The sequence below is a fragment of the Oncorhynchus gorbuscha genome, linkage group LG08 (assembly GCF_021184085.1).
Source record: "Oncorhynchus gorbuscha isolate QuinsamMale2020 ecotype Even-year linkage group LG08, OgorEven_v1.0, whole genome shotgun sequence".
NCBI classification, from domain to species: domain Eukaryota; kingdom Metazoa; phylum Chordata; class Actinopteri; order Salmoniformes; family Salmonidae; genus Oncorhynchus; species Oncorhynchus gorbuscha.
This window is the reverse complement of record NC_060180.1, coordinates 61,768,133-61,790,174: the sequence shown is the minus strand read 5'-3', so window position 1 is coordinate 61,790,174 and position 22,042 is coordinate 61,768,133. Positions and strand designations below refer to the sequence as shown.

The window sequence follows — 22,042 nt, the reverse complement described above, 5'->3', positions numbered from 1 at the left end:
ATGCTATGAGTAAGGTTTTCACCTGGTTGTGTGTTTTCATCATAGGCTCCAAGAGATCCTGGAGGTGGCTGAGGACATGGCCATAGACATCCCCCACATCTGGCAATACCTGTCTGAGCTCATCAACCCCATGCTCCACGAGGGAGGCATCCCCATGGGACAGCTCTTCAGGTGAGGCCCAGACTTTATAGGCTGCGTAGGCCCAAACTCTGGAGGTCACTGTAAGTGTTGATGCCAGAAGGCTTTGACTGATGTTTCACTTATTGATGAATAGTTATCTGACAAGAGATGGTAATTTTCACTTTTCATAAATTCATAGAATGTTTGGGAATGACGTATAGATAGGAATTTGTGAAAATTCTATAGCAATATAGAATGAGATAGCTGACCTGTGTTTGGACAATGAATAGATACTGCAGTAAATACATCCTAATAAAAACATCTGTCTTGTCCAGGACCGGAGTCCACGTAGACCAGTGCGCCATAGCCAATCAGAGCTACTGTAGGCTTATATGCTAATAAGCCATTTGACACACTGCAAGTGTTGCCTACAATATTTATCAAGTTTTCAGACCCCTCCAGCGACTTCTATTGGTAAAAGATTCTAGCGACAAATGAAGCTACTTACACGGGCACGTCATCATTCACTTTGAACTGGACTGTGTGTTTACAGGCACTAGCAACAGCCGACATTAGATCAATAGAACACATTTGCCAAAATACACCTGAATGGATTTCTGCAAATATGTCAATACCACTTGGGAGTCCTCTTATATTTGGGAACTTAACAGTCATATTGATCAAACAACCATGAAAAGGTAGGTGCTCTCCCTCAGTTACCTGTGCAACAACTCTTAGCCAGAGCGAGATGAGCTAAACGCTACCGAGGGAACAGTAGATTCGTAAAACGTTGCTCTCCCCCGCTCAGAGGGTTAAGGGACCGTCTTAAAACTGCAACGCCTACATGACATATAGTTCTCAAATAAGTATGACTTTGTTCGGAGACCTCTGCTCTAGAATCCAGAGCAATTAATTTTTGGACATTTTATTTCACTTTACAGAGAACTTCAATTGCGTCCATGAGTAGTTCAGGGACCTCACCTGTCCAATCTATGGCAATTGATATTGTATTTTTTTTTACTTTGACTGTTTTCAAAGAATGTATTTTCTTAATGTATAAAAAATACTTGTTAAAAACTTCAATAGCTTCCACCCCATATCACTTGCATGAATTAAACCAACTGTTACTGTTTCAGGGACCTCATCAATACAATCTCAGGCAACATTTATTTTTTTTACCCTCCCGACAGCTAGCTAGCTAACGTTGGGCTCTGTGTTTTTAGCTTGCAAAATAAATGGCTACATAAATAGATAAGCTAGCCTATTGCCCATGTTATAACTGACTTGTGATCATTGCCTGCCTATGCTAGTTTGATTGTATAGACATACCTAGCCCTGGTTTCATCCGTCCCTTTTTGTCCAAAATATTAATTGATATATTAATATCAATTGAGTAATTGAACCTGAAACAGAGCATCCTGAATGGCTAAAGGAAGTTAGCGATGTACCAGGACAGATGGGATTTACAACCTGATAGCAATATTTGTTGGAGTTCCAAGATATTTATTGGTGAATGTGTAATTAGACATGTTGAGTCAAATAGAACCTATTTTTAAAACCTCTTATGAAGTTGGTTTTGTAGCATGCATTGGGAATTTGATATTTTTGACTGATTATGATTGTCTGTTTGTTTCATATCTGCAAAGTAGTTAAAACGCTGTCAGTTCTACTTGAAGAGTGTGCCCAATAACCTTGCTGCTGTATGTGTGTCTACAGAGAGATCGCCAAGCCCCTGATTCCCCTGCGTAAGGCCGGTGTGCTGCTGGTGCACATCCTCAACTTACTCTGTAAAGAAATGGTGAGTGTCTGTATGAACGCCATGTGTATTATACTAGATCAGGGCTCTCAAACACTGTTCCTGGAGAGCTACCCTCCTGTATGTGTTCAATCCAACCCCAGTTGTAACTAACCTGATTCAGCTTATCAACCAGCTAATTATTAGAATCCAGTGTGCTAGATTATGGTTGTAGTGAACCTACAGGACGGTAGGGTTGAAGAACCCTGTACCAGATAGATATACAACTTTGTATGTGTTTGAAATGTGTGGAACCATGTCCATGAGTGGTGCATTGTGCACATTTGAAGATGTCTGTATGTGTTGACCACACACACACAGCGCCTTCAGAAAGTATTCACACCCCTTGACTTGTTCCACATTTTGGCGTTACAGCCTGAATAAGAAATGGACTACATTGAGATTTTTGTCACTGGCCATGCTACCCCATAATGTCAACATGGAATTATTTAAAAATATGTATATATATTAATAAAACATTTTAAGCTGAAATGTTATGAGTCAATAAGTATTCAACCCCTTTTGTTATGGCCAGTCTAAGTTCAGGAGTAAAAAAATCCTCGCATAGAAGGGCACCTATTGATAGATGGGTAAAAAAAAAGAAGAAGCTAATAACCCTTAGAGCATGGTGCAGTTATTATTTTTACACTTTGGATAGTGTATCAATACACAGTCGCTACAAAGTTCAAAGGCGTCCTTCCTAACTCAGTTGCCGGAGGGGAAGGAAACCTCTCCGAGATTTCACCATGAGATCAATGGTGACTTTGAAACAGTACCAGAGTTTAATGGTTGTGAGTGGAGAACTGAGGATGGATCAACAACGTTGTAGTTACACCTCAATAAAATGTGTTATGAGAATGCTTGTAGTCCCAAAGGACTGGAGAGTTTTTCAGGATAAAAAATAAACAGAATGGAGCTAAACACAGGCAAAATCCTAGAGGAAAACCTGGTTCAGTCTGCTTTCCACCAGACACTGGGAGATGAATTCACCTTCAGCAGGACAATAACCTAAAACACAAGGCCGTATATACACTGGAGTTGCTTACCAAGAATACAGTGGTTTGAGTGGCCAAGCTACAGTTTTTACTCAAATCTGCTTGAAAATCTAGCAATGATCCACAACCAGTTTTGACAGAGGAGAATTTCGAAAGGAATAATGGGCAAATATTGTACAATCCAGATGTGCAAAGCTCTTTGAGACTCACAACTGTAATTGCTGCCAAAGGTGACTAACGTATTGACTCAAGGGTATGAATACTTATGTAAATTAGATTTATATTTCATTTTCAATCCATTTCTTTGCTAGAATTTCAAAAAATATGTTTTCACTTTGGCAATATGGTAGATGGGTGAGAAACATCTGTTTAATCCATTTTGAATTCAGGCTAACACAACAAAATGTGAATTAAGTCAAGGGATATTAATATTTTCTGGAGGCACTGAATGTACAAAACATTAGGAACCCCCCCCTTGCCCCAAAACAGCCTCAGTTCGTCAGGGCATGGACTCTACAAGGTTTAGTGTTCCACAGGGATGCTGAACCGTGTTGACGCCAATGCCTCCCACAGTTGTCAAGTTGGCTGGATATCCTTTGGGTGGTGGGCCATTCTTGATACACGGGAAACTGTTGAGCATGAAAAATCCAGAAGCGTTGCTCTTCTTGACAGTCTAACCTATGTGTCTTCTACCAAACTGTTCAAAGGCACTTACATTTTGTGTCTTGCCCATTCACCCGCTGAATGGAACCTATACACAATCCATGTCTTAATTGTCTCAAGGCTTTAAAACCCTTCTTTAACCTGTCTCCTCTCCTTCATCTACATTGATTTGAAGTGGATTTAACAAGTGACATCAATAAGGGATCATAGCTTTCACCTGGTCAGTCTGTCATGGAAAGAGCAGGTGTTCCTTATGTTTTATATGCTGTGTGTGTATATAAATATTGTTTCTGTGTTAGACCCATAAGAAGGTGGGCGGTATGTGGATGGAGGCGGGGCTCAACTGGAGAGACTTCCTGCCAGAGGACGAGGATGTCAACAAGTTTGTGACTGAACAGGTCAGTGGGGGACAATGGGGTTTATTGCTGATCTTTTGTAAGTATTTGCTAATGAAATGTTTAGTTGGGGCCACACAATCTGACTGTGCCATTTAAGGATGGACGACTGAAAATATGACTGTCCTTTATAAATGAGAGGAAACATTGATGGGTTGATGGGTTTACTGTCTCGTTCTATGAGTGCGTGTTCCATAGAGATAGTGTTCTTAATGTCATCCTATGGTGTGTTCTCTTTCCAGAAAATAGAGTTTACCCTGGGGGAGAAGTCAGACGGGACCAATCAGAAGACAACCATGAGTGGGGAGGAGCTTAGCAAACAGCTTGACAGACTGATCCAGGACAAGGCTAACAACCAGCGCATCAGAGACTGGGTCCAGGTCTGTCTTCTCCTGTGTGTGTCCTGGTGTGGTGGGGGGTTTGTGTGTGTCCGTGGTGGGGGGGATGTGTGTGTGTGTCCTGGTGTGTGTGTGGCCTGGTGGTGTGTGTGTGTGTCCGTTGTGGGGGTTTGTGTGCGTCCGTGGTGGGGGGTGTGTGTGTCCGTCCGTGGTGGGGTGTGTGTGTCCGTGGTGGTGGGGGGTTTGTGTGTGTGTCCGTGGGGGGGGGGGGGGGGTGCGCGTATGCAACTGTCTGAATATCAACAGGTAAATTGAATGAGTTTGATTTGCATTCCAGGCACCACCATTTTACTCTTGGGAAACCAGTCTCTGTGTGGTAACTGTTTATCATCTCACCTACAGGCCAACCTGGACGAACAGCAGACGTCCGCCAACCAGTTTGTGCGCTCTCTGATGACATCCATTTGCCAGTCAGCCGTTATATGTGAGTATGCATTCCGAGCCCATATCTCGGGCCCTTCTGTTTGCATAGCTTAACAACGCCAACCTCCTTTCTTGGCATGCACCCTGTCCTATGTGTTATGGAGGGACATAAAGTCCAGTGCTTTGTCTTCACTGGCAGAACGTTTCCATTTTCTGGTTCTATCCTCAATTGCTGATATCTATGTCTGATTGGCAATGAGGGCATCAAGTTGGGTGTAGAATGAGTGTTGGTAGTTTGTGCCAGTCTAACTTTGGGTTAATATCCCTAAGAAAAGGGTTAACTGGTTGGAGACTAAGGAGGAAAAACACATCCATCCTTTCTCCCTTTGTATGTCACTTAGTCCTGCATGTTAGTGCTCGGAACCTTCGACTTTCACTGTACCCTGCAATAACACCGGCAACCCTGTAACTGTGACTAAGCACTCTGAATCTTAGTTTCTCTAGGCACTCACTCTCCATCTCTCCTTGCTTCCCTCCGTCCAGGTGAGAACCCATACAAGGTGGACGTGGAGCAGATTACCCAGAGGGCAAAGCTGCTGCAGCGGTACCTGAGTGACGAGAAGAAGGAACTGCAGGCCCTCTATGCCCTCCAGGCCCTCATGGTGCACATGGAGCAACCGGCCAGTGAGTACAGTATAGCACCGCAGTGTCTCTCACCTCAGTTCTGTGAGGTTGTGTATGATTGTGCATAGCGAGGCTAGAGTCACGCCTTTACAACCTCATTGTCCTGGTGTGCTAGTGTGCTCGTAAAGTAAATATCTTTGCCTATTCATTGGCTGTAGTCTCTTCTGACCCAGCCAATCACCAGCTCAGATACAGAACCTACATTTGTATGTTTTTTGTACTTTTACCCTGTTTTCTTTCCAATTTTGTGATATCCAATTGTTAGTTAGTCTTGTCTCATCGTTGGAACTCCCCTATGGACTTGGGAGAGGCGAATGTCGAGAGCCGTGTGTCCTCCGAAATACGACCCTCCAAAGCCGCACTGCTTCTTGACACACTGCTCGCTTAACCCTGGAGGCCAGCCACACCAATGTGTCGGAGGAATCACCGTACAGCTGGTGACCGAAGTCAGCGTGCATGAGTCCAGCCCGCCACAAGCAGTCGCTAGAGCTCGTAGGACATCCCGGCCGGCCAAACCCTCCCCTAACCCGGACGACGGTGGGCCAATTGTGCGCTGCCTCATTGGTCTCCCCGTCGCGGCAGGCTGCAACACAGCCTGGGATTTAACCCGGGTCTATAGTGACACCTCAAGCACTGCGATGTAGTTCCTTAGAGCGCCACTCGAGAGACTCAGAACCTCCATTCTAATGTTTTTTTTTATAGTGAATATCCACATCGTGGCAATTTCTTCACATTTTGCGTAGAGTTTGTTTTTCACATTCCAGCCAACTGTCTAGTCTTATAAAAAAAAAATATATATATATACTTTCTTTTTGTTTAAAATGAGCTTTGGTGGTTTGTGTGAGTAAGAAATGGGATGGAGGGAGTATATAGTGATTTGCTTTTCTCTGCCTAGCTAATGTGTTGTGGCTATTCTCTATCAATGTTCATGAGTCATGATTATGAAGCTTAACCATCATCTCTTCCTGTCACCCTCCCTTCACCAGATCTGCTGCGGATGTTCTTTGACACGCTTTACGACGAGGACGTGATCAAAGAGGAGGCCTTTTACAGGTGGGAGTCCAGCAAAGACCCAGCCGAGCAGACTGGAAAGGGTGTGGCCCTCAAGTCGGTCACCGCCTTCTTCACCTGGCTCCGTGATGCCGAAGAAGAGTCCGACAAAGACTAAACGGGCCTCACTCTAAAACAACCCCTCTATGGCCAGGGAGGGGTATTGCAAGGGGGGCCAAGGAGGGATTTGGACTCTGGCTCTTTAATGTTGCGGACTGATACCAATCCTCAACGAGGCTATTGAGAGCGGGACATACAATCACTTACTATTTCTCTCACTCTCACTTCGTCATTCTCTCCTTTCCCAGTTTTGTGATGGCGAGTGTCCGCCGAAAATGAAATAAACCTGAAAAATTATTCTGCCGGATTTTGCTTGTGTAAACGCGTGGGATAACTACTACGGTCATTGCGTATAAAACCCTTTTAACTTTATGTTCTTGAAAAACGTAAGCCACCACGCTGCTCTCTTTATGGTTCTAGACACAATTCTATTATGCAACATACTATATGACACGCAAAATGCATAGAGACAATGGTAGAGGTGTCATGTAGCATGCTTTTCCCCAGGAGTGGGGTATCATGCTGCACCCGTGTGATGTCCGATCCAACACTATCTTGTTTATGGAGCGTGCAGCATGGTTTAAGTGTTTCTATTGGTGATTAAATGTGGAAAGGAGAAGCAGCAGACATGGTATGTTGGCTGATCAGCTGACATCAAATGTATGTGGCTGACTGTATAAAGCCGCTGATTGGAGTTCTGAGCGAACTTTGTCTGTACCTTTTTCCCCACTTCCAGTTTACCGCTGTACTAGGACCTGTGTGAGGACAGAAACACAATGGAGGACTGATTGTGACCTTTGACCATTAGCCTCTGACCATGGCTACTGAGGGGAGGGAGAGGGGGGTCTTCTGTATGCTTCCTTAAACCCATCCTTTCACTTCCACCCCCAGTAGTCAATCCTGACTGAGATTCTTCATCTTTTACCTTTCTTGTACTTACATGATGAACTGTTGGGTGCTTTCTCTCTCGAGACCCCTGTCATATCGGTAAAGAAACACCTAACTAGAGGAAACTTAATGACAAGGTCACCATTTAAAACTTGAAACCTACAGAAATCAACTTGATGAAAAACAGAAATGATCCGAAAGCCTTTTCTACTCTGAGTAGAATCACATTTCAGGAGCGTTCTGTACATATATATATATATATTACACTTTTTTTTTGTTTTATTTTTCAGAAATAATAAAAAATAAATTGCTGATGTACTGTAAACTTTAAAATGCCATGTATCTTTTTCCAACAGAAATGGCAGGTTGACGAGATGCAGAAAGGGGTGCTTTAGGTGTTCCATTCATTAGTTTTATTGGAATTTTGTAAATATTTTATTATTTAAGGAATAACTGCTTTTTTTGCATCGGAAACTGGAAAAGATGAGGAAACAGAGCATTGCAAATAAAATACCTGAGTGGCGTTTGTAGCAGAAATAGTGTTTGTATGGTCACTAGTATACTTATTTTTCTTCTCTAGTTTAGCCTGCCAGAAGGATTGTACATGCCCACTAGGTGAAGCATTTTTGTATAGAGTTGAAATGTCTATCAGAGAGCCAGGGGTTTATCAAAGGCTCAAGCACTCCATTATTGACAGAACATGGGTATCTTTCTCATTCCCTGTGGGATTAACAGGGATGACGGTGCATCAGGTGGTGCACATGTTGGGACTTGGGAAATTTAGGTCAATCAACCGTCGGGTTTGCAGGTGGTTAGGATGGGTCCCGAGTGGTGCAACAGTCTAAGGCATTGCATCTCATTGCTAGAGGCTTCACTACAGACCCTGGTTTGATTCCAGGATGTATCACAACCGGCCGTTATTGGGAGTCCCATAGGGCGGCGCACAATTGGCCCAGCATCGTCCGGGTTTGGCAAGGGGTAGGCGGTCATTGTAAATAAGAATTTGTTCTTGACTGACTTGGCTGGTTAAATAAAAAATAATGGTAGCCTATAATGATTAATCGCCTAATTTAGTCTCCAATTACAGAGCATTCGGTAAGTATTGAGGGGGGAAAACGTATTAAATCCATTTTAGAAAAAGGCTGTAACATAACACAATGTGGAAAAATTCAAGGGGTCTGAATACTTTCTAAAGGACTATATGTGGACTAGGTAGCCTACATTGACAGACGTACCACAAGTAATAGGCAACAACAAACAATTCGCGAGATGTGATCAATGGGGGGAACAGAATTGGTTAATACAATGTCTTGCGTTAATGACGCCTGCCAACATCAGAGGGAACCATTTTGACAGAGCGCATATGTTTGAAGTGTGAAAGCTGGACTTTTTGAACTACAAGACCGTGTTTTAGTATCGGGGGAACTAAACCGCACGGGGCACCATGCTAGCATCTGTTGATGGGATTTGAGACCAGCGCATTGCGATCATGTGCGATACTCGGCGATGCCACCACCTCCATTTGGTTTGCAGGCAGTGGCTGATTTTAGCAGGTAAATCTTGGTTGGGTAAAAAAGAGTTTTTTAATGCATGCCAGCAAAAACAATACATTAATTGCACTATAACGGTGACAAACGGTGCCAACAAACTGTTAGGGCCTAAAGCTGTTCCATCACTGCTATATACCTGGCTATCAGCGGAGCCTTGTCTGGCAGCGAAACAATTCATTCAGTCTCATTTACTGCCTTTTTTTTAACATAGCTGATTTGGCTGACTTGCTTAAACAAATGTGGTTTCTAATGACAATTGAGATGTACAAAATATGGTATAAAGTGACGACGAGCGGATAAGAGGCAATCCATCATTTAGATTAAGACTAATGAGCGAGCTAGGACAGGCATAGTCAATAACTATTTGTTCTGCACTTCTGAAATGTACAGCTACAGAATAAAGAACATGGGCTGTTCTTATGGTGTTCTCCCTGTACACCAACTTAGAACCATTGGATAAATAAAGGAGATATATAACCATACAATGAAAGCTCTTGCAATATTCTATGATTACATTTCTCTAAAACAGGCTATAGGCTAAATGTGCACCGCCAAGTCAGAACTATAGGCTACATTTTATAAAGTGACAAGGGATCAAATTATTAGTGTGAGGCACATGGGCTACTAACAGCTTACTACACAACATACACTTAGTATTACTTTCTTAGCTACAGTGAACAGTCGTGGCCAAAAGTTTTGAGAATGACACATTCATTTCCACAAAGTTTGCTGCTTCAGTGTCTAGATATTTTTGTCAGATGTTATTATAGAATACTGAAGTATAATTACAAGCATTTCATAAGTGTCAAAGGCCTTTATTGACAATTCCATGAAGTTGGTGCAAAGAGGCAATATTTGCAGTGTTGCCCCTTCTTTTTCAAGACCTCTGCAATCCACCCTGGCATGCTGTCAATTAACTTCTGGGCCACATCCTGACTGATGGCAGCCCATTCTTGCATAATCAATGCTTGAAGTTTGTCAGAATTTGTTTGTCCACCCGCCTCTTGATGATTGACCACAAGTTCTCATTGGAATTAAGGTCTGGGGAGTTTCCTGGCCATGGACCCAATATATCTATGTTTTGTTCCCCGAGCCACTTATCACTTTGCCTTATGGCAAGGTGCTCCATCATGCTGGAAAAGGCATTGTTCGTCACCAGCTGTTCCTGGATGGTTGGGAGAAGTTGCTCTCGGAGGATGGTACCATTCTTTGTTCATGGCTGTGTTCTTAGGCAAAATTGTGAGTGAGCCCACTCCCTTGGCTGAGAAGCAACGCCACACATGAATGGTCTCAGAATGATTTACTGTTGGCAAGACACAGGACTGATGGTAGCGCTCACCTTGTCTTCTCCGGACAAGCTTTTTTCAGGATGCCCCAAACAATCGGAAAGGGGATTCATCAGAGAAAATGACTTTACTCCAGTCCTCAACAGTCCAATCCCTGTACCTTTTGCAGAATATCAGTCTGTCCCTGATGTTTTTCCTGGAGAGAAGTTGCTTCTTTGCTGCCCTTGACACCAGGCCATCCTCCAAAAGTCTTTGCATCACTCTGCGTGCAGATGCACTCTCACCTGCCTGCTGCCATTCCTGAGCAAGCTCTCTACTGGTGGTGCCCCGATCCCGCAGCTGAATCAACTTTAGGAGACGGTCCTGGTGCTTGCTGGACTTTCTTGGGTGCCCTGAAGCCGCCTTCACAACAATTGAACCGCTCTCCTTGAAGTTCTTGATGATCCGATAAATGGTTGATTTAGGTGCAATCTTACTGGCAGCAATATCCTTGTCTGTGAAGCCCTTTCTGTGCAAAGCGATGATGACGGCACGTGTTTCCTTGCAGGTAACCATGGTTGACAGAGGAAGAACAATGATTCCAAGTACCACCCTCCTTTTGAAGCTTCTAGTCTGTTATTCAAACTCAATCAGCATGACAGATCTCCAGCCTTGTCCTCGTCAACACTCACCTGTGTTAATGAGAGAATCACTGATATGATGTCAGCTGGTCCTTTTGTGGCAGGGCTGAAATGCAGTGGAAATGTTTTTTTGGGATTCAGTTCATTTGCTTGGCAATGAGGGACTTTGCAATTAATTTCAATTCATCTTATCACTCTTCATAACATTCTGGAGTATATGCAAATTGCCATCATACAAACTGAGGCAGCAGACTTTGTGAAAATGTAATATTTGTGTCATTCTCACTGTACAGTGCACTCAGAAAGAATTCAGAACCCTTGAATTTGTCCACATTTTATTACATTACATCCTTATTGTAAAATGGATTAAATTATTTTTTCCCCTCAATCTACACACACTACCCCATAATGGTGACTCAAAAGCAGGTTTTATAAATTGTTCCAAATGTAAAAATTAAAAGATATCTTATTTACATGAGTATTCAGATTCTTTACTCAGATCTTTGTTGAATCACCTTTGGCAATGATTACAGCTTCAAGTCTTCTTGGGTATGATGCTACAAGCTTGGCACACCTGTATTTGGAGAGTTTCACACATTCTTCTCTGCAGATCATCTCAAACTCTGTCAGGTTGGATGGGGAGCATCTCTCCGATCGAACATCTCTGGAGAGACATGAAAATAGCTGTGCAGAGACGCTCGGTCATGTTGGATGGGGAGCGTCTGCACAGCTATTTTCAGGTCTCTCCAGAGATGTTCGATCGGGTTCAATTTCGGGCTCTGGCAGGGCCACTCAAGGACTTTGAGACTTGTTCCGAAGCCACTCCTGCATTGTCTTGGCTGTGTATTTTAGGGTCGTTGTCCTGTTGGAAGGTGAACCTTCGCCCCAGTCTGAGGTCCTGAGTGCTCTGGAGCAGGTTTTCATCAAGGATCTCTCTGTACTTTTCTCCGTTCATCTTTCCCTCAATTCTGACTAGTCTCCCAGTCCGTGCTGCTAAAAAGCATCCCCACAGCATGATGCTGCTACCACAATGCTTCACCTTAGGGATGATGCCAGTTTTCCTCCAGATGTGACACTTGGCATTCAGGCCAAATAATTCAATCTTGGTTTCATCAAACCAGAGAATCTTGTTTCTTATGGTCTGAGAGTATGTTCTTTTAGGGGCCTGTTGGCAAACTCCAAGAGGGCTGTCGTGCCTTTTACTGATGAATGGCTTCTGTCTGGCGTCTCTACAATAAAGACCTGATTTAGTGGAGTGCTGCAGAGATGTTTGTCCTTCTGGAAGGTTCTCCCATCTCCACAGAGGAGATCTGTCAGTGACCATTGGGTTCTTGGTTACATCCCTGACCAAGGCCCTTCTCCCTCGATTGCTCAGTTTGGCTGGGCGGGCAGCACTTGGAAGAGTCTTGGTGGTTCCAAACTTCTTCCATTAAAGAATGATGGAGGCCGCTGTGTTCTTGGGGACCTTCAATGCTGAAGAAATGTTTTGGTACTTTTCTGTGCCTCGACACAGTCCTGTTTCGGAACGCTACAGACAATTACTTCAACCTCATGGCTTGGTTTTTTCTCTGACATGCACTGTCAACTGTGGGACCTTATATGGGCCTGTGTGTGCCTTTCAAAATCATGTCCAATCAATTGAATTTACTTCAGGGGGACTCCAATCAAGTTGTAGAAACATCTCAAGGCTGATCAATGGAAACAGGATGCACTTGAGCTCAATTTGGAGTCTCCCAGCAAAGGGTCTGAATACTTAGGCATTTCTGTTTTTATATTTTTAATACATTTTGCAAAATTTCAAAATCTGTTCTCTTTGTCATTAGGGTATTGTATGTAGATTGATCGGGGGCGGGGATGATTTAATCCATTTAAGGCTGTAACGTAACAGAATGTGGGGAAAAAGTCAAGGGGTCTGAATACTTCCCGAATGGACTATCTCCCTGGCATATTACATTTATGCAGCAGCATACAATATTTTTTGGACTCACCTTGTGCTGTGCTCATTTGAACAGGAAGGTGGCGCTCTAGAAAGAGGCCCAAAATCCCAACTTGGAATTCCGAGTTGGATGACCGTTAAATTATTTTCCAAATCGGAGCCAATGTTATCAGAGTTCCCAATTGTCTTGAATTCACTGAATCCTTTGATTTCTGAGTTTCCAGTTGTTTTGAACAAGGCAGAAGTCATGCTGGATTGACAGCATGGCCAATGTATTCACATTTTTCTAGCCCATGGTGTTACCCCCTTTTTCGTGATATCCAATTGGTAGTTACAATCTTTTCTCATCGCTGCAATTCCCCTACGGACTCGGTTAAGGTCGAGAGCCAAGTGCAATGCTTCTTGACACACTGCTCGCTTAACCCGGAAGCCAGCCACATCAATGTGTCGGAGGAAACACTGTCGAACCGACATCGACCTTCAGGCCTGCCACGAGTTGCTAGAGCACGATGAGACAAGGACATCCCGGCCGGCACTGGGCCAATTGTGAGTCGCTCCATGGGTGACACAGCCGGGATCGAACCCAGGGCTGCAGTTGCGCCTTAGCACTCATTGTTGATTTAGCGATTTCCAACTTGTTGTGTAATGGTTATGGCCGATGAGCACCGATACATTTTATCTATAATTTTTCTTCATATTTCAAGGATTGAAAAGGATTTTCCAGTAGATTGCTGACTTGATGACTGCTTGTCTAGCTTGCTAGCTAAGATTTTGAAAGTATGATAACATGATCAGTCCAATCAAAGCTAAGGTAGATGGATATAACGTGATTTGATGTCATTTTATCTGTGGCCAATGACCTTGAGCTGCCTTGGATCCATGAGTGACAGAACACTGAGCCAATCACGGTGCAACTAGAGAACATTACTAACCCCATCACATTATGATGGCTGTTGTCGGTCTCAGCCATTTCACATCACTGGTGAGCAGACGCGTATCTGACATGGCCTTACAGTAAAATACTCTTATCCAAGAGACTGCATGCTTGCTTAGCCTATATCCCTTTCTCTGGCAGATAAAACAGCACCCGCAATCTCAGAGAAAAGCCCCACTGGTTAGCAGACACACCCACAGGGCGGTGGGGTCCCTGATCTCTGGTGGCCTCTGCTCCTGTCATTGTCTATTTTTGTTGTTGTTGAATAAGTCATTTTGACAGCAAACCTCCAAGTCATTCATAACCCTTTTTAATTTCCGTAAGTACTATGAAACAAAGTTTTTGTTTCTTGTGATTCAGGAATGTGACTGAAAAAGAGAAGATACTGATGGAAAGTATAAGGGAATATCAGTGAAGAAATGCTGTGGTCAAGGCTACGACGGCACCAGTGCAATGAGTGGAGCTTTACTCCACTCCAAGCCATTTCAGAACGAGAGCCTCATGCATTTCTTATAGTTCTTTATGAGTTTAAGTTTAGAAAACAATCTCTCTGCAGAAGCGATACTTACAGAGGTAAAAGCATCTTAATTACCATAGCAACGTCAAGGGAACTAGTCAGAAGGGAGGAGGGCTTCAAATACAGCAGTTCTGCAACATCTTTAATTGAGCTTCTTATTGTCTTTCATGTTACGGAAAGAGATGAACTGCACAGGAAGCTCTGGGGAAAGGTCGTCTAGATACTGGACAGCCAATAAATTGGCAGACGCAAACAGATTAGCATCTTTAACAGACAACAGTTCTTGAGGGCTTGAAAAAATAAAGCTGTTTGCAATTTCGTTCAAACTGGTGAACAGGCGTTTGAGTTGTGTCGTTGCAATATCAACAGTCCCTTATCTTTGGTATATCTTGGCATGAATCAATCAAGACTTCATTTAAATAGTGTGCAGCGCAATACACCTAATTCACAATGTCTCAGGAAAGTCTGGGCTGTCAATACTCAGTATAGAAAACAGTCTAGGTGTAATCTGGACCTACACTACAGGCCGTGGTGAAAACATTTGCACACAAAAAAGGAGAACTTCAGAACCCAGGGGAGTCTCAAATTGGATTGAATTGAATTTACCTCAATATTGCAGCCCATTTGTGTAGGCTGTTAGCCAGACAAAACCCGCTGAGTTCAAAAATAAATTACTGAATTTAGTGTTTGAATTTATCCTCAAGGCAACTACCTTTTCCCTCAGTTAGGCTATTTTTGTTTATAATTAGAAGCTATATACTGTATATAGCTATAGACAGTATACTGCATAATGAAACAATCCCTAGTGTTTTGAGGGTGGACTGGCTATATTATTTGGTTTTGCGCACAACTTTCTATCCAAGCTGGGAGAGAGCGCAAAGACGAGTCGTGATGTAGGTTCAGGTAACCTATATAGAGTAGTTGTAGGCCTATATTCAACAACAACAAAAGCATATTAATATGCTGTTATATTGGAAGAAGTACTTGACAATCTGCAATGTTGAATTTCCAACTGTAATTACTGAACAAGTAATTAAATTATTACCGCCAGCCAGTAGTCAAAAAATAGCAGCATTGCTACACCGTGTATAGCTTCATGAAATGTTAGGCTAAACCTGAGGAAATGATGACCAAATAGGCCTGCCAATAAACAAGCCTTTCATCGATTCGATAGACATGCAGCTGTATGTGTTGCAATTTTATCGGTATTCTATACTTTTATTTAATTGTGTTTTTAGGAAGGGGATGGGAAAACACCTAGTCATTCTCTGCAAACATCAAAGCAGGGACTCGCTCCTGTAGGCTCGTACAACATCCTTAAGAGTACGACCCTACATCACACAGGAAGCGGCTCAGGTCCTAATCCAGGCCATTGTCATCTCCTGTCTGGACTACTGGGTAAGGGAGGGAGAGTCGACGGCGAGAGGAGGGTAAGGGAGGGGGGCGACGACGAGAGGAGGGGACAGCAGAGTAAGGGGGGCGACTAGAAGAGAAAATATGGCGTATTTAACTTTTTGTTTTTTGAACATGATTTCTAGCTGAGAAGTTCCTTATGCTTCCAGAACTGTACCACTTACAATGCCTGTTAATGTTCAGACCGAGCGTTGCTGCTCTTAATAAAACTCCCCCCAACAGAAGATGCCTTATTCCAATGGCTCTTATGTGTAATGGCTCTGGCTCTTATGTGTAATGGCATGGCTCTTATGTGTAATGGCTCTGGCTCTTGTGTAGTGGCATGGCTCTTATGTGTAATGGCATGGCTCTTATGTGTAATGGAACTGAGAGTCATTATCAAGGGCTAGATCTGCACCATCACATGCTCTGGGGAGCTGTCAAGTGTCCAGGTGCTGAAACACACGCAGGATTGTCTGTTTTTTCTCTCGCTATTCACACATCGATTTCATGATCTTTATCTGGGCTGTGAGCAACATTTGAGGCGTATAGCAGACCACACAAATATTGAAAACACTCTAGCGCTGTAGTGTTAGTGACATACTGAGCATGACTGCTTTTTTTCCAGGTTAAATTTGAGGATTGTGAAATGATCTCCAAGTCAAGAAAGGCAGTCAGCAACCAAGAGATTGCTGCTCTGTCCAGATCCTCCTTAAATGGTAAGGGTCAGAAAGACACACACGGACCATCTCTCTAACCCAGGCCTCCTACTTTTCTTTCTCCAGGCATTTCCCAGGCGATGAAGGACCATGTGACCAAGCCAACATCCCTGCAGGGTCATCCACCTCAAGTGGAAGGGTTGGCCCAAACCCACCAACTCTCTACAGGAAGCTCGCTACACCGCAGGTGCATGTCCCTCCGCTAGCTCAGCTAGTAAAGTAGAGCCGGGGGCAGAGATACAGACCAATTAATACTAATTGAATGTTGTCCTCTTTTAATTTATTTTCTCATCTATTTTATATTTTAAGAGTAATGTTTACACTGTGGTGATTCTATTGTAATTCTGCCATCAATTTGTTTTTAGTCATCAATAGCTCAGAATAGGATCTCATCAGAAATCTGTCCTCAGCAGTTCCATTTTTTGTATTTATTTAACCTTATTTTACATGGTAAATTGCCTGAGCACACATTCTCATTTACAGCAATGACCTGGGGAATAGTTACAGGGGAGAGGAAGGGGGATGAAGGAGCCAATTGTAAACTGGGGATGATTAGGTGACCATAATGGTATGAGGGTCAGATTGGGAATGTAGCCAGGACACCGGGGTTAACATCTCTACTCTTACGATAAGTGGCATGGGATCTTTTAGTGACGACAGAGAGCCAGGACACCCGTTTAACGTCCATCTGAAATACAGCACCCTACACATGTCCCCAATCACTGCTCTGGTGCATTGGGATAATTTTTTAGACCTACACCACTTCCAGCAGCATCTGGTCTCCCATCCAGGGACCGACTAGGACCAATCCTGCTGAGCTTCAGAAGCAAGCCAGCAGTGGGATGCAGGGTGGTATGCTGCTGGTATATATGTAGTGGGATGCAGGGTGGTATGCTGCTGGTATATATGTAGTGGGATGCAGGGTGGTATGCTGCTGGTATATACAGTGCCTTGCGAAAGTATTTTTTTGTGAAGAATCAACAACAAGTGGGACACAATCATGAAGTGGAACGACATTTATTGGATATTTCAAACTTTTTTAACAAATCAAAAACGGAAAAATTGGGCGTGCAGAATTATTCAGCCCCCTTAAATTAATACTTTGTAGCGCCACCTTTTGCTGCGATTACAGCTGTAAGTCACTTGGGGTATGTCTCTATCAGTTTTGCACATCGAGAGACTGACATATTTTCCCATTCCTCCTTGCAAAACAGCTCGAGCTCAGTGAGGTTGGATGGAGAGCATTTGTGAACAGCAGTTTTCAGTTCTTTCCACAGATTCTCGATTGGATTCAGGTCTGGACTTTGACATTCTAACACCTGGATATGTTTATTTTTGAACCATTCCATTGTAGATTTTGCTTTATGTTTTGGATCATTGTCTTGTTGGAAGACAAATCTCCGTCCCAGTCTCAGGTCTTTTGCAGACTCCATCAGGTTTTCTTCCAGAATGGTCCTGTATTTGGCTCCATCCATCTTCCCATCAATTTTAACCATCTTCCCTGTCCCTGCTGAAGAAAAGCAGGCCCAAACCATGATGCTGCCACCACCATGTTTGACAGTGGGGATAGGGTGTGTTCGGGTGATGAGCTGTGTTGCTTTTACGCCAAACATAACATTTTGCATTGTTGCCAAAAAGTTCAATTTTGGTTTCATCTGACCAGAGCACCTTCTTCCACATGTTTGGTGTGTCTCCCAGGTGGCTTGTGGCAAACTTTAAACGACACTTTTTATGGATATCTTTAAGAAATGGCTTTCTTCTTGCCACTCTTCCATAAAGGCCAGATTTGTGCAATATACGGCTGATTGTTGTCCTATGGACAGAGTCTCCCACCTCAGCTGTAGATCTCTGCAGTTCATCCAGAGTGATCATGGGCCTCTTGGCTGCATCTCTGATCAGTCTTCTCCTTGTATGAGCTGAAAGTTTAGAGGGACGGCCAGGTCTTGGTAGATTTGCAGTGGTCTGATACTCCTTCCATTTCAATAATATCGCTTGCACAGTGCTCCTTGGGATGTTTAAAGCTTGGGACATCTTTTTGTATCCAAATCCGGCTTTAAACTTCTTCACAACAGTATCTCGGACCTGCCTGGTGTGTTCCTTGTTCTTCATGATGCTCTCTGCACTTTTAACGGACCTCTGAGACTATCACAGTGCAGGTGCATTTATACGGAGACTTGATTACACACAGGTGGATTGAATTTATCATCATTAGTCATTTAGGTCAACATTGGATCATTCAGAGATCCTCACTGAATGGAGAGAGTTTGCTGCACTGAAAGTAAAGGGGCTGAATAATTTTGCAAGCCCAATTTTTCAGTTTTTGAAATATCCAATAAATGTTGTTCCATTTCATGATTGTGTCCCACTTGTTGATTCTTCACAAAAAAATACAGTTTTATATCTTTATGTTTGAAGCCTGAAATGTGGCAAAAGGTCGCAAAGTTCAAGGGGGCTTTCGCAAATACTTTCGCAAGGCACTGTATGTAGTGGGATACAGGGTGGTATGCTGCTGGTATATATGTAGTGGGATGCAGGGTGGTATGCTGCTGGTATATATACAGTGGGATGCAGGGTGGTATGCTGCTGGTATATATGTAGTGGGATGCAGGGTGGTATGCTGCTGGTATATATGTAGTGGGATACAGGGTGGTATGCTGCTGATATATATGCAGTGGGATACAGGGTGGTATGCTGCTGGTATATATGCAGTGGGATGCAGGGTGGTATGCTACTGGTATATATGCAGTGGGATGCAGGGTGGTATGCTGCTGGTATATATGTAGTGGGATGCAGGGTGGTATGCTGCTGGTATATATGCAGTGGGATGCAGGGTGGTATGCTGCTGGTATATATGTAGTGGGATGCAGGGTGGTATGCTGCTGGTATATATGTAGTAGGATGCAGGGTGGTATGCTGCTGACAGTGGGCTAATACACTCTGTGGATTTTAGAATCATTAGCATATGATTTGTGGGTCAAATGTAAAGTGGACCACCACCATGTGTTTGTGTGCTCGTGTGTCGTGCCCCCCCTCTCTCATCCCTACACCTGTCCCACCGCTCCTCTAACCCCTGCATGTCACAGCTCAGATCTGTGCCCTGCCCCCTCCTGCTGTCACCTAGGCGATGACGGCCTGTCCTATGAGAGCCCAATAGATGGTAGCCAATTAGGCTCTCCTCCAACTGTCACTTCACTGTCCCCATGGTGATACAGCCTCTGCTGTTCACTCCCTAACTGTCTCTGAGACTACTGTCTGTCACTCTTTCCTGTGCTTGGTGTGTTTGATTACCACCTGTAAGGTTTGTGTGTGTGTCCTTCTCCAGGAGTGGCAGAGCAGTTTGCTATCGCTGAGGGAAAGCTGAAAACCTGGACCTCTGTGGCTGATGACCAGAAAGACGATGACTAGGAGTTCCTCCAGAACAATAGAAACACACTCTCTACCCACAGCTCAGGTAAACACATGCATACAGTACACATCACCCAATATTCCTTACCTTTGTCATACTCATTGTGTTTTCAGTCATCAGTGCCACCTAGACTGTGATATGCCCCAATATCTCTCTTCTTTCTTTCCCTCTGTTACTCACCCTCCCCTCATCCCTCCATCTCTCTCGCCTCATCCATCTCCAGGTGTTCTGACACTTTGATTCTCCCTCAGACTTCAACGTCCAACCACGAGCCCCGAGTGCCATTCCAGGCCAAGACAGACAGCTTTGAAGTTCTAGCAGAAACAGCCTGCACTGTGATAGGCCCACATCTCAGAACAACCCGCCTACTCCAGGGGGTGACCGGGCTAGCCCATTCCCTAGTGGATGGTGAGGATCAGCCTGCACTTCATCGTCTACTAGTCTGACTGGAGGCCGACAATCATGAAGCAGTAGGTTTGACTCCTGCTATTCAACCTCTCACTCTGAGTTTCTTAGAGAGGAAGAAGAGGATAGGAGTGTGTTTCAGGACGGTAGAGAGTGGCTCTCCGACAGAGGCTCGTCAGGCGTGGCTTCGTTCCATTAAGAAGATAAGGTGGAAAGCATTTAAATGTGATGTTTCATCTTGTAGGTGTACACCTTGGATAGTCTGTCAACTCTTAGAAACATTTCCTTCAGAAGTTATTCACACCCCTTGACTTATTCTAGATTGTGTTGTTACAGCCTGAATTTAAAATGGATTAAATAGAGATTTTGTGTCACTGGCCTACACACATTACCCCATAATGTCAAAATGGAATTATATTTGTATATAGATTTTTTTTAATTAATAAAAAATGAGAAGCTGAATTGTCTTGAGTCAAGTATTCAACTGCTTTGTTATGGCAAGGAGTACAAATCTGGAGTAAAAATCTACTAAAGTCACAAATTGCATGGACTCTATGTGCAATAATAGTGTTTAACATGCTTTGAATGACCACCTCATCTCTGTACCCCACGCATAAAATGAATTGTAAGGTCCCTCAGTCGAGCAGTGAATTTCAAAAGCAGATTCAACCACAAAGACCAAAGAGGTGTTCCAATGCCTCACAAAGAAAGGCCGCTATTGGTAGATGGGTAACAAATAAAAAAGCAGACATTGAATATCCATTTGAGCATGGTGAAGTTTTTAATTACACTTTGGATGGTGTACAATACACCCAGTCAATACAAAGATACACGTGTCCTTCACTCCGTTGCCGGAGAGGAAGGAAAGTGCTCAGGGATTCTACCATGAGGCCAATGGTAACTTTAAAACAGTTAGAGTTTAATGTTTGTGAAAGGAGAAAACTGAGGATGAATCAACAATATTGTAGTTACAAATATAGTTGATCCATCCTCAAATATTCCAAAACATCCTGTTTGTAATACAGCAGTAAAGTAAAACTGCCAAAAAATTAACTTTATGTCCTGAATACAAATGCACATTACTGAGTATTTTCAAGCATGGTTGTGGCTGCGTCATGTTAAGGGTATGCTTGTCATCAGCAAGGACTAGGGAGGTTTTTTTTAGGATAAAAAAACGGAATAGAGCTAAGCACAGGCAAAATCCTAGAGGAAAACCTGGTTGTCTGATTTCCAACAGACACAGAGACAAATTCACCTTTCAGCAGGACAATAACTTAAAACATAATGCCAAATATATACTGGAATTGAATGTTCCTGAGAAAATCTATGGCAAGACTTAAAAATGGCTGCCCTAGCAATGATCAACAACCAACTTGACAGAGCTTGAAGACACTATGCAATTTAGTGATGTCTGGCCTTTAATTATCATCCTTCCTTCCCTTTGTCTCAGCTCTAGTCTCCCTGCACTTTCCCTCTCTTCATTTTCTCTCACTTTCTCACAATCTTTGCCGATGTTACTATGTATTTGAGTGTTGAAACTGGATTACTGAGAAAAGTTTTGAATATTTCTGTGAAGTTTTATTTCATTGGTTCTCTATGGATTGTTAGACCAGGCTGTGAAGTCATGTCATGGGGTTTGTCCTGGATAAATAAACATGATTTAAAAAATAAAATAAAAGATTTTCACTCTTTGATCATTTGCCCAACACACAGAATAGAGTTCCATCTCAAAGTTTTGTTAATTTAATCCATCACTGATGTACAAAAAACAAATTGTCATGATCTCTGAAAGATAACAATGGCTGTTGATCTCAAATGCATATTCTCCTATGCACAAGAGTGTGCATAGATTTCCGTCAATCTATT

At 43.2% G+C, this 22,042-nt stretch overlaps 1 protein-coding gene, 1 long non-coding RNA gene, 1 other non-coding gene and 1 pseudogene across 5 annotated transcripts in view; all 4 read left to right on the top strand.

The window, feature by feature from the left end:
* The window catches only part of LOC124041938 (eukaryotic translation initiation factor 4 gamma 1-like), a 40,174-nt gene extending 32,221 nt beyond the window's left edge, over positions 1–7,953 (top strand). For both annotated transcript variants that reach the window (XM_046360132.1, XM_046360131.1), the window contains 7 exons: positions 46–171; positions 1,837–1,918; positions 3,873–3,971; positions 4,211–4,348; positions 4,709–4,790; positions 5,273–5,413; positions 6,400–7,953. In XM_046360132.1, coding sequence (XP_046216088.1) covers positions 46–171; positions 1,837–1,918; positions 3,873–3,971; positions 4,211–4,348; positions 4,709–4,790; positions 5,273–5,413; positions 6,400–6,581 — 850 coding nt within the window. In that variant the 3' untranslated portion in view covers positions 6,582–7,953. The remainder of the gene's footprint in view (positions 1–45; positions 172–1,836; positions 1,919–3,872; positions 3,972–4,210; positions 4,349–4,708; positions 4,791–5,272; positions 5,414–6,399) is intronic.
* Positions 4,853–4,972, top strand: LOC124042379 (annotated as a pseudogene).
* LOC124042384 lies at positions 5,480–5,610 on the top strand. Its single transcript, XR_006840138.1, has one exon. It is a non-coding gene; the product is annotated as a small nucleolar RNA SNORA3/SNORA45 family (small nucleolar RNA).
* A 786-nt stretch (positions 7,954–8,739) lies between the features above and the next one.
* Positions 8,740–20,832, top strand: LOC124041941. 2 transcript variants are annotated; one of them, XR_006840014.1, is made up of 4 exons: positions 8,740–8,964; positions 16,432–16,552; positions 19,688–19,816; positions 20,023–20,832. It is a non-coding gene; the product is annotated as an uncharacterized LOC124041941 (long non-coding RNA). The 2 variants fall into 2 exon arrangements; XR_006840013.1 differs by having other exon boundaries at positions 19,995–20,832.
* Positions 20,833–22,042: the final 1,210 nt, after the last annotated feature.